The 13,240-nt window shown below is 39.7% G+C and overlaps 1 protein-coding gene across 1 annotated transcript; it reads right to left on the bottom strand.

The window, feature by feature from the left end:
* Window positions 1-1,336: 1,336 nt before the first annotated feature.
* LOC311282204 (serine/threonine-protein kinase WNK2-like) lies at window positions 1,337-12,485 on the bottom strand (the record flags this gene model as incomplete). Its single annotated transcript, XM_084395837.1, has 20 exons — window positions 1,337-3,309; window positions 3,577-3,830; window positions 4,417-4,461; window positions 4,958-5,056; window positions 5,977-6,189; window positions 6,298-6,548; window positions 6,635-7,218; window positions 7,439-7,506; window positions 7,616-7,673; window positions 7,908-8,758; window positions 9,217-9,423; window positions 9,522-9,573; window positions 9,693-9,863; window positions 10,015-10,131; window positions 10,210-10,369; window positions 10,601-10,641; window positions 10,741-10,962; window positions 11,256-11,672; window positions 11,861-12,028; window positions 12,423-12,485. 20 exons carry the CDS (start codon window positions 12,483-12,485, stop codon window positions 3,010-3,012), a joined length of 4,341 nt encoding a protein of 1,446 aa, XP_084251963.1. The 3' UTR covers window positions 1,337-3,009.
* Window positions 12,486-13,240: the final 755 nt, after the last annotated feature.

Here is a 13,240-nt window from a genome sequence, read left to right as displayed (position 1 = left end):
ACTCCCGTGAAAATAAGTATTTGAAAAAAATATTTTAGTCCCCAAGACTTTTTTAAGTGTTGGTTCTCCAAAATGAAATATTAAAAGCTTTTCACAATACTTTGGTATGTCCATTATAATTAATAATAATTAAAAATAATTATCATAAAATAATATCTTATTTCTATTGCACATGTCCCTGAGGTACTTCACTGAATTTTTATTAAGAAAATAATTAATAAAATGTGCAGTTGTCACGCCAACTATTCTCTGCCCATAAAATGACACTTTTTAACAGTGTTGCATAAGATAGTAAGTATTATCATACTTTTTTATACTTTTTAAGATTTTTGAGGCCTATTATAGTCAAGGGAGGGTACTGTCAAGGTTAACTCAACCCCATCACATACAAATTAAGATGGATTTTTTTACAATGTACTGTATATAGGAGCAGTGGCCATTTTGTGCAAAAAAATCTCAACCCCATCACACTCAACCCTGTCACATCTGTATATTTCTCATTGTTTCAGGGTTGAAAACTTGTGACAGGGTTGAGTTTTTCTCATAATTTATGGATATTTTTAATTTAAAAAAATTGGAATATGGTCATGACAACTCATAATTTTGTTATAAATAAAATATATTGATGTAATATGTCACTTGAACACTGACAAGCATTCTTATCTCAGGAATGGCAGCCACGTCAGCAGTAGAAAGACTGTGTTGTGCATGCAGATGTTGTCCCACAATATGAGAAAGAGAAAACATTTCAAAATATAAAATTGAAAGCAATGCCTCCCTTCAAACCGATTACAGTCTTCAACCCCGTCATCTCAACCTTGCGACATTAATATTTTTGGAAAAAAATAGGGAAGGCAATTAAAAATGAAAGCATTTCTTGCTGATTACCATCTGACATGTTAAATTGAAAATATCTTTTACAAACATAAAGAGACCACAGACACACATTTAGTCTATTTTTAACTTCAGTCCCATAAAAATTTGAAAAGTATCATAAATGTTACATTTGTAGTTATTCAGGCCTAATTTAAAAATAAATAAATAAATAAAAAGTTGAAATATTACCGAATCCCAGGAATGACCCAGAATGCAAATCGTCTTTATTAAAAAAAAAAAATTTAAATAATAAAATAATAAATTAAATTATTTTCCTATTATTAAATTAAATATGAATATATGCACTGTAAAAAAAAATTACATCCCCAAGTCAAAAATTTCAAGTGACCGATAACATCTAAATTTTTCAATTAGTCTGACGTATTATTTCTCATTGAGCCAATGTTAACAGACTATTGCAACAAGAATTTCACTTGGGCCAGTTTGAAAAAATTTAGATGTTATCAGTCACTTGAAATTTTTGATTTGGGAGGGTTAGAATTTTTTTACAGTGTGCTTATTATTCCAACCATGTGAAATTTTATTTGCAGCAGACAATCATGCAACTGACCACGTGAGCAGCATGTTCCCTTGTTTGTATTACAAACCTCACTTCTCCAGTTATAAAGACTGACATTTACCATGACAAAAACAATGCCCTGCCTACACCTCTGCTTAGCGCAAGGTTAGACCTAATGTCACTTAAGTCTTCCAAATATATAACACCATTAAAAAAAAAATTAACCTGTTTTAATAATTTGTTGTACAAGTATAGAAAGTGTATACGAGCAGATTTTGCCACTTCATCATGGGACTTTCTACAGAATATTTGTAAGTTTAAGTAGATTTTAAATGTTGCAAAGCATCAGTCAGTGTCTTCCGAAACACTCTAGTCTAGACAGTCAAATTTTAGCATTATTAAGGAAAACCAGTAGCATTGAGATCTAAAAGATGGCATTGTGCTATAAGATTGTGCAGTAACCACAGCTGACCGCGCCAGCGGAGATCATTTAGCTCATCGTTTCATTCATTGTAAAATTAGATTCTTCTATTCAAAAGATCACTTGACCGCATTACAATTTTGAAAACAGTTTTCCTCTAAACCAATGTACTTTTTTACTGTATCAGATGTAGAAAATGACAAAAGAACAATATCCTCATAATAATGAATGCACACACCTTCAAAACATTTTTTTAACTTAACTGAATTATACCATGTAGTGTTGAAATGCATTTTATAAACATCCATAAAGGACATCATAAATGCAGGTGGGGAAAACATGAATTTAGTTGGAATTATGCTTGGTAACAGAAGATTAATAGCAGTCACCTTTACCCTGGGTACATTGGCTGGTACGCAGCACAGTCTGCAGTTGCTGTTCAAGGCACTCTTGCAGGCTTGTTCACCTGAAATGTTCAGTCTGTTAAAGTTCTCTCTTGTTTCTCAGTGCAGTTCGTGGTCGCTACTTTTCTAGCATACGATAATGTGTTTTGTTGACCAGTTCATTGTGAAATTACTTAGTGATCGCTGCAGGACGTAGTGAAAAATTCACAGTGATGTCATGATCATCGCTCCAAGCTCCAGTGTTTTCACCCAGCTGTGATGTGATACGATTCAACCCAAGCCACTGATTAACCTAAACCTCAACTTCATTCACATGTCAGGTTTATGCACATATGCAGATAGAGCTTATATTTACAGAAGATATTATAAACAGTGTCTATACACATCTACCCAAATTTAAGAGCATATTACCTTATAGCATTTACATATGTGTACAGCTCAAAGTGTTAAGGAAATTGATTCTCCACAAACACAAGCAAGCTAAACAAATTTTGATGAAAAATATATGTTCTGTACATATGCCTATGCTAAAATTCAGTTATGCTACATAGGCTATATGGATATATACAATAATACTCAATGTACATAACTGATTCATCACATATGCCTACATTGTTGGCCTGAATATTTACATGTTCAAGTGGGATTACTACATGCGCATTTTAAACGATTACATGCTAGCAACTGCAACAGATAGAATTGCACACTGAAAGGCCTAACCAGCACTCTATAGAAACTAAAGTATTTTCGGCGACAGAGTAAGAAGAATAGGTACAGTGATGGTAAAGCTACATGGTCCTATTTCTAGAACTAGGAACCTCGCTGGGGGAAGAAGGTGCTGTCCAAGAAGGAGAGTGCATAGCAGGGAAAGCAAAGACTTCTTGGTTAAGATTGCCAGTCATTGTTGGCCAGTAGTCCATGTCTAAGTGTTGGGCATCCAGCATCTTTCCGTACGAGCTACCGGGCACCAAAAAACTGCGCTGGAGTACTTGTGTAGCGTCAGTCGCCATCCCAGGGGCATGGAAATCAATCTGCGGCCATGATAGAGGCAGCTGGGAAGCATTCAATCTTTCTGTTGAAACCGGAGCCTAAAGACATCACAGAATATCTTTCTTAGTTAGCAGCACCAACCTTTTTTAACCTGAGCATTGAAGAGGCATAAAATCATCATCACAATTTAAAGATAGTGAAACTTCAGTCATAATTCTCATCCTCTTGTCATTGCAAACCTGTATGAATCCATATAATAGATTTTTTGAAGAATTTGATGGCATCACGAGGGTGAGTAATTAATGACAGAATGTTCATTTTCATACCCTTTAATATTTGGTAAAGGAGTATTTTAATAATCTCACCTCTATAGCGCTCCAGATCCTGGATCGGGTCAGTTGCTGTGGTCTTAGACTGAGGGATTGTGAGCGTGAAGGATGCCTTAACCCTTCTGCCCAGTTATCCATGAGTCTCTGAAGCTGCTGTGTGAATGCATCATCTGTCTTGTTGTTGCTGTTATTAGTCTGTGCTTGGGCGAGACCAATTGGCTGGTGAGGAGGAGGAGTTGATCCAGGAGGCATTGGGGACTGATTAGAAGCAGCTGATGCTGCTCCAGATCCTATGAAACAAGTTGGTTTGAGATGTATGAATAGCACAAAAAGAGCTGAAATGCAATCCATACCTTCTTTAATTATATTAAATGTTTAAGTAATACCCTTTAAATAATTATTTTTAACTATAAATAGATTATTAATACACCTCTAAAATTAAGTAAAATTAGTCAACTGTGTCAAAAACAAGATAAATGCTCATGTGCTTGGCCAACATATAGCAAATGTGTGTCCAATTATACATAGCTGACAACTGCAGTAACAAGTACTCAAGGGGGTGATAGAGAGCTCAATCTGCCCTTTTGAGAACACAGAGAATGTGATATTTGAGGTGTTATAGACTGTGAGCTGACACTTTTTGAATTGCAACTCTCTAAGAAATGTAAGTTAAATAGAAGTATTTGCGTTCATATACTTTATTAAATATGTTTTAGGCCCATGCTATTATGGTGGTTGTAATATGTCCATAGAGAGAATTTTTTTTTTAATATATATCCCAGATAACAGTTGGAGTAACCGTGTCAAGGTTTAAGCTGAGGCAAATATGTATTTTAAAAGTCTAAAGTGTTGAAATTAAGAAAAGACTATACTTACTGCTGCCACGTTCTTTACCCAGACACAGGCGTTTAAGGGTTGACCCTACAAAAAGAAAAGTTAAAATTAGTTTTCTGTAGAAAATCGCTGCACACAGAGACATATAAAGAGGTGGAACGTATAATTTATTGTTTAAAAGTTAGAACTGAAATAAAAGGGTCAGCTATTACAAATCAAAGTAACACTGAAAATAGAACGGAAACAACATTGTGAACAAGGTTTAAAGTCACAGTGTTGGTTTTAGGCTTGCAAAAGTTAAATTAAAGTGAGATTAATACTGTCAAGCTGCGCAACTAGTTAAAGTATCTAGAAGCATCATTGGCATATAAAACAGACAATTGAATAAAACAGAATTGTGTTGGGATAAACAGAGGATAGAAAGAATCAGGAAAGAAAAAACACAGCATGGAAAAACAGGATAATTAAAGATGAAGCATGAATACTGATAAATAATTAATAGAAGAGAAGAACAGAGTGGGAGAAAGATAGCAGGGGCTCCCAAGAAATGACATGGAAAATGGTGGAAAGGAGAGATACAAACAGATGGACAGAGAAACAGGCCCACTGAGGAATCTAGCGCGTGGTTTACTGCTGGATTTATAGGTGACCTGTGCAGACGCCTGGGGAGAAGGAGGCCAGCCTGCGGACAGAAGTGCAGAGGTGAGAGAAAAAAATCCCATTATTTTAATGGATTCATAAATCTGGCTGTAATTCAACTTGTTAATGTCAAAGCATCCATGTAAAAGCCCCATTGAATTTGCTTGACTTAAATGTTCGCCTTGAGGATTCTACAAACCACTTAAAGAAAAAGGATTTCATAGAAAATTTTACATATGCATGTCTAAAATGTCATAATGTTATCAATGTAATCACCAGCAGCCATATCACTCTGTAGCCCAAGACTTGTTGCCCACTGAAGCTAAGCAGGGTTGAGCCTGGTCAGTATCTGGATGGGAGACCTCCTGGGAAAACTAGGTAGCTTCTGGAAGAGGTGTTAGTGAGGCCAGCAGGGGGGCGCTCACCCTGAGTCTGTGTGGGTCCTAACGCCCCAGTATAGTGATGGGGACGCTATACTGTCAAAAAGCACAGTCCTTCGGATGAGACGTTAAACCGAGGTCCTGACTCTCTGTGGTCATTAACCACAGAGAATGGGGATGTAACCCCGGCATCCATACCAAATTTGCCCATTGGCCTCTGTCCATCATGGCTTCCTAATCATCCCCATATACTGATTGGCTCTATTACTCTGTCTCCTCTCCACCAATAAGCTGGTGTGTGGTGCAATATGGCCGCCGACGCATCATCCAGGTGGATGGTGCACATTGGTGGTGGTTGAGGAGATTCCCTCCTTCTATGTAAAGCTTTTGAGTACCCAGAAAAGCGCAATATAAACGTAACGAATTATTAATATTAATTTAATGCCAATTTCACCTGATATTTTTCTTTCTATGCAGGTGGGTGATCAAATTATACTGACTAGATAATCTTCTAAAATCAATCAATCAATCATTCACAGTTTGCTACAAAGCCAGACTTCAGGGAAATCAGAGTTAAAGTCACCTTGTCCAGGCTGGCTGCGTGGCCCATGTCCTTCTCCCTGTAGACCAGAGTAGATGTTGTCGGAGGAGAGAGATCCTTTGAGAGAGCAGGGCTGTTGGGTCTGAACCGGCTCAGACACAGAACAAGGCAGAGTCCCGGTCCCAGAATTAGCCCTGCCATCTGACAAGTTGGAAGCCCTGGCAGGAGACCCATTCAAGCTCAGGGCAGCTTCAGCTGAAAGAGAAAATTACATGTTATAATGCTCTTGGGTAGAATCCAAATGTTAAGGTACTTTATTAATGTCTTTATTATGTATGGAGATATTTTAACACTCCAACTAACCTGATTTTGTTAAATCATTAGGTTTGCTGGAGTCGCTAGTTTTAGAGGCAACATTTCTCAGCTGTTGTACTAGAGGACTGAGCAGTTTGCCAGCTTTTAGTTTGTGCCTGCTGGTCCTGCGCTTGCGTCCAGCAGGGGGTGCTGTGGGTGGGATGTAAAGACCTGGAGGGGGTGGTTTCCCTAATCTCATATAGAGAAGCTCAACCTCTTCTCTGTGATTGGCCTCCAATTCGGTTATCTCTTTCATGTGCCTGTACAAAGATGAAGCAAGCGATGGTGAGTAAGAATTTTTATTTTCTTTCCATCATAAATACACACAGACACTTGATAAACTCACTTTTCTCTTAGTCTTTGAAGCTCCCTCTTTATATCGGAATCCTCCATCTCGGAGTCATTGTCACTGCTGACATAGGATCCATACACCCCTCCCTTTCTGCTTGGCGAATCAGAGCTTTGCACACTACTGCTGCGTCCGGAGCGCTTTAGAAAAGCCACCGCCCTTTTCATGAGGTCACTTCCTCTCCTTTCAGACCTCCCATGGCGGGATGGGGTTGTAGGTGCCATTTTGGCAGGGCTGCTCTCTGCCCCAGAGTCAGAGGACATGAAGCGAGTGTGAACAGTGACATCCGCTGAGACTGAGGTCTGTGCCCTTGGCAGAGAGCCTCGTTTGGTCAGGGGAGGTGGGGCGTCTAGATAAAAGTCAGGTGGGGCAGAATATCTGCTGCTGAGCTTTCTGCGCGTGACCTCATCTTCTGTGCTGACAACAGAGAACCTGCCGACAGTGGTGGCAGAAACAATCGGCTCTTCGTACACTGCACATTCTCCTATAAAGCCACCAGGGTGCGCTGGAGATGCTGTGCTGCTCAAGCTGCGCTGCTTTCGACCTTGACCTGACAGGATGTCAGTGGAGCTAGGCATCATCTAATCCAGAGTAATCAAACAAAATAAGAAGACAATATACTGATGTGACAATATGACAAAATATTTCATATTTACAACCTTTATCTCATCATAAAATGAGGGGGAATAAATATTTTGGGGAAAATGGACTAACTCGATGTGGGCACCTAGATTATTAAACTGGAAATAAACAATCTTTAAACCTATATTTTTCTGCAGAAATCAGCTGTACATAATGTACCTTATATCGACTTCTAGATCCAGAGCAAGAGGCAGAGTGTGGCATGACGTGTCTCCTTGACACAGTAACTGTGGATAAAGATGGCTTTATGTTCTTATTGTTTGTAAATGATAGATTTTTCTTGAAGAACGATTCTCTTGAGAAAAAAATAAGATAAGAAAGAAAATATCATCTAACCTCCAACGGCAGAGTCACTGAGAGCACTTAAACTGTCCACACGCTCTGGGATCTGTGGCTAAAAGGCAAAAAGTAAATGTTTTTAGGTGGTGATCCATCAAACACAATCCTAACTTCTAAATACCCTCAAACAAAAACAAAAAAAGACATGCTGAAAATTAGGGAATAGCTATTGGTAATAGCCATAGGTAAGATCATACAAAAATGTAAATACTTACCCATGCCCCATACCTAATAACCAGATTTTATTAAAAAAAAAAACATAAAAATGGCAGATGGAGCTTAAACTTACCAACTGCTCTCCTGTTCTGAATCGTCCCTCTCCCATAAGACTAGGTGTGCTGGTTCCTGACCCTCCCAACGCACACTCTGGTCCTGATGGGGATTGGATATACTCTGTGCCAGATCCTGGAGTTTCAGCAGCACTTCCCGATGGGTACATGGGAGCGTACTCTTGATACAGTAAATTCCTCAGTTTCTCATCCAGTGTCTTGATAGTGCTGTCTACAAACCCTCCTCTGCCACGCTCTCCATCTGATTCACTAGGAACAAAGTGGTGCTGGGAAGAAGCAGGGCTTTGGGGCAGGGAAGGTGCCTTAGTTCCACTCACAGTGGACACAGGCTGCTGCAACACCACTGGCTGCTGGGCACGTTCCACTCGACTAGATGTAATGGAGTGGAGTTGTTCGCGAGCAGACGTAGTGTCTTGTGATTGTGGTGGCATCACAGAGGATGATCTCTGAGCCCCACCGCTCACTTCTAGGGACAGCGGCATGACCAAGGGACAGCAGGGCACGTCCTCCACCATGGAGACAGCACATGCAATTTCAGCCATCTGCTGAGCAGTGTGCTTAGGGGAGACAGAGCCTAATCTGCCACTCTGGGTCTCATCCACAAAAACAGAACTTTGAGGATCCATGCATGGCTGGGATTGCTGCACATTGACCTGGGCGGAGCCTAAATTTGGCATTTCCTCTGAATGGGAAGCAGACCGAGCTGGCATTACAGCGGCTTGCGGAGCAGGGGGGGCTTGGGAAAGAGCAGCCAGAGCAAAAGGATCAGTAGTGGTCAAAGAGAGGGGGCTCCAAACCCCATAGGGATCACTTCCTCCTGATGGAGGCGCTGTGGCACAGGCTTCTGAATCTGTGGAATGAAAGACATAAAATGTAACAAAACATATCATAAAAAAATTAACAGACATGTTAGGAGTAGGGCTGTGACGACACACTAATGATTCTCACCAATCACAATATTGCAGAGACTTTTTAAAACCTATTATTTGTATAAGCACAAACTCTGAAAGCAGCATTTCACAACATGATTAGAGACACTTTTATGAGTTTTGAAGCAAACCACATAACAGAGAATGAAACTGATTCCACAGTTTCACACTCTCTCTTGAACAAGCTGGGTCTCTCTTGCTCAATCCCAGTCTGATTATGATATTGTAATGTATTAAGATCATTGAATCAATTAATCTTAGTTTTATTTTAGTTTTTTTTTAGCAATAATCAGCCCTATATCTGGCAGTTCATTCCTTCTTCCAATATTTCCTTGTATCTGTATCAGTTACACTAAGTTATGTCATAGGCAGACATTACCCATGGATGCTGAAGCAGATCCTGTGCTGGGTTCAGGAGGATGGGCTGAAGCACTCTCACCAGGCTGATAAGTGGCTGTCCCATCAGTTATTGTTGTTGTGGATGGAGATTGTGTAGATGGACCTCCATCTGAGGATGCATCCCGACTGGCACCAGGAGCCTCTTCCACAGGGCAGATGATGAACCACCTCTTACCCGTGTGCAGAACTGAGCAAAGGAAAAGAACATTGATACATTCATACTTTAGCAAACATTTGGCGAGCATGAATTTTAAATTCGCCAATTATAGGAGGAAGAAAGTTTACCATTTTGCTGATACACTGGCTGGGGAGCCCCAGGTTGCTGTCCATTTATTCCCTGGAAAATAATAGGAGGAGACTGTAAGTATAATTCAATTTAGTGATATTAGTGAATTCAATTCTATTTTTAAGATGTTCAATTTTTTAAATGACTCGACTCCATGTTCCATGTAGTACCTCTCCCCCTTCATCTCCAGGAGTTTGTCCTTGCAAATTATTTTTCCAAAAATCTGATATCTTCTCTCCATCCATGTCCTCGCTTAGAATGTCTTCTGCCTTGTCGACAATGTCTTTAAGTTGATCTATAAAAATCTCCTTTTCTATTGGTAGAATAAAGCCATTTTCCACCTGGTACACAAATAAGAGAAACAAAATCTTATGCACAAGACAATCTGATGTTAGACTATACAAATTTACATTTTAAGCTAAATTTTAAATCTTTAGCACGACAATATTGTTTCGTAATACTCTGAATTTCCACGCAGAACATTAATCTTACCATATAAGTGGCTATTTCTTCAGGTGCATCTCCATCAAGGTCAAATTTGAAAGTCACCATTTTATGATTGTGTGTCTCCAGCTGGCATTCCACCATCTTGTCACCTGTATTACTAACCTGAATGTATAAGGACGTTTTAGAAGGCAATCACAAAAAAAAATTATATTTCAAAAAGAAGACATGTTTAATCCTTACATTTAGCATGCTTAGCTTTGGCTTGTTAATTTTTTCCTGGCGTGAGCGCGTTCGAGCGGATTTGCGGGGGTGCTTTCTGGGTTTGCCATCACCCTTTCCTCCACCAGTGGGTCCTTCAAAGCTGTCACTTATTTCTTTACCAGATGCATCTTGGTTTAGGCTAGTCAAACAAAACAGAATAACCTGAAGTTTAAAAAAGCATTCTAGGAGACTATTTGAGATGATTGCTACTATTTTGATGTATTGTATCTGCCACTATAAACAGTCCAGATATACACATTGTAAATTATATAATTAAAGAATTACATAATGGCTGACTTCATTTAGGTACGCAATTCTCATTGTTTTCAGAGAAAAACAACTTATTCAGAGAAAAACAACTTATTCCTACCTGTCACATACAAAACTGTGGAGTGGAATAGATACAGGTGCCTGTAAGGAAACATAATTATTTAAATGATCTATGTGGGACTTTGTTTGATGAATACATATAATAGTTAGATAAAGGATGTTGTTTATGCTTAATGTTACCTCGGTGTTAGGTTGAAATGGGCTGGGCTCTAGCGCAGGAGGAATTGGCATGGAAGCAGTGTCTGCTGTTTGCTGAGTTGTACTGGGCATGCCTGCACTCTCAGGAACAGCATATCCTGCGTGTATGCCAGAAGGCTGCAGAGGGGGCTCCACGGTCTCAGGTATGGCTTGAACAGTGGTAAACTTTGTCTCTGACTGCCTGTCCTGTGGAGGAGACTGGATCTGCGACACAATGGTATGAGATAGGGTCAGGATCTGCAATTCATCATGGCGAGGGTACTCCAGTTGAAAACATTTTAGACCTCAATTGTAAGGCTCACTGAATAGCATTAATTATCCAGAAATTATTGCTATGACAAGGTACCAATTCCGATTAATGTACTGCAATTCTGCTGTCCCTCCCAAAGTAATTACTGAGCTTCAACAATTATGTGATCAAAGAAAGTATTTTGATTTGCATTCCCAATACATAAATCAATCCTTGCTCAAAGCAGGAACGAAACCACAGCATTTACCTCTGTAAAAGGTTCAGAAATAGATGGGTCTTGCTGAGGGAGGGGAAGGGAGGGTTGTGTTGGCTGGGGTAGAGGTTGCAAAATGGCACCTTCTTGTGGTGGAACTGGGTAGTACATTTGCTGCAGATGTTGCTCAGGAGGAAGCATGTGTGGGGACAGGGCCATAGCCAGGAGAAGTATAGGGGTAGGAACATTCAGAGGGGTGGAGACAGGTGTGCCTGCTCCTAGCATGCAGGATACATTCTGCATAGATAGTGTGGGAGGAGGAGCACTGATAGGGCTTAATGAGTAGTAGGGAGAGGAGACAGGATGAGCATTTGTGGGGTAGGTAGAAGAGTAAGAGACTGAGGAGAAAGGTATTGGCTCTGTCCCTGCAGGTGTGCCCCCTTCTGGCAAAAGAGGATATGCCGAAGGAAACTAAAGAATAAAGAGCAAGATAAAAACGTAAACAGCCAGAGGTAAACTATAAAGCTACATATTTGCATGTAGAATTAAGAAAATACCTTGACTTTGTTTAACCATCTAGAGATTTCACCCTTGCTAAAGAATGTACTTGTTGCGATATCCGAGTAAAGGTGTTGCACACATAGGTTTCATTAACTGACCTGTGTGGCGATTTGTAGAGGCTGGAAAAGGGGTGTCTGAACATTTAGCTGTGGTTGTGGAGGATGGGTAGCAGTGCTGAGCATTGAAGATGCTGACTGTAATAGATGCTGTGGAATGAACTGAGCATCTGAAGATGGCAGCACTAGGGGCTGAAGAGTTGATAAAGTCTGGAAAAGACAAAGAGAAAAAAGAATGATGCTAAATGCTAAACATATGAGAATTGAACGCCTTAATGAATTCAGCCATCATGTAATTCTTTAATTATATAATTTCAATGGGTTTATCTCACCTGATTATAGTGGCAGATACAACACAATGCATTAAAAACGTAGCAATCGTTTCAGATTGTCTCCTAGCATAACAAGTAAAATGAATTTTGAGGAACACTTACTCAACAGTTTCCCACAGATAACGCTGGCAAATATCTTTATCTCCAACTAAATCGGTGGTAAAAACTGATTTTATTCATTGTTGAGCAACCCCAGGGATTTGGTTTACCAACTAAAACAATGGTAAAACTGAATTTATTAATTGTTAAGTAGACTTTTAATAATCTGATACATTTATGGCATGACTGAAACCTTCTTTGAAGGGCACAGTGTGGGCATTACTAATGTGCGTCATGACGGCCATTGTACGTCATTACGCATTGTGATGGCATCATGGCATTTTATTACCACCCATTTGATTGCATCTGACAAGCTACAGATGTGTTATGAGGATGAATTGCATAACATGCCAAATTTATTGCAGAACATATTTCACTTTTCTTTTTGCAAATATGTGTTAATTTGCATTTCTGTTGTAGTGTTCGTTTGATTTTGTTTGTTATACACTGCAGATCAATCAAACGGGTGTTCGTGTAGGCTGTTAATTGTAAGACTTGCTTTGTAAAGTCTTTATGTTATTTATGAGAGGCAGTATTGTCATTTCTTTTACACAACGGTCTAAAGTTTCACACACTTTCACGTGTTTCTTCCATCTGCCGACGGTGTCGCCATTTCTCATTTCACCCGTTTTTGTGCGTATGCCTGGGTCAGAGCTTGCGTGAAGGACCGCACATTTTCCCGTCAAGTTTGCTTTTTATAAATACCAATTATTGCGTAGAGAGCGGCGTACGCCTACTGCGTACGCAACGTTTATAAATGAGGCCCCAGATCTGGGGCCTCATGTACAAAGCCTTGCGTTGAATTCATACTAAAACATTGCGTACGGACAAAGCTGTAAATGTGCGTACGCACAAAAAAACCCAGATGTATGAATCTCTGCGTACGAAGGATCCCACGCATATTCTCTTTGTACATCCCAGTTAACATAACATTGAGCGCACATGCACGAGCACAACGCCCCACCCAGTCTCCTCCCTTAATTCAATTAAT

The sequence above is a fragment of the Rutilus rutilus genome, assembly GCF_951802725.1.
Source record: "Rutilus rutilus genome assembly, chromosome: 22".
Taxonomy (NCBI): domain Eukaryota; kingdom Metazoa; phylum Chordata; class Actinopteri; order Cypriniformes; family Leuciscidae; genus Rutilus; species Rutilus rutilus.
The sequence above is the reverse complement of the archived record's forward strand: the minus strand, read 5'-3'. Positions and strand labels throughout refer to the sequence as shown.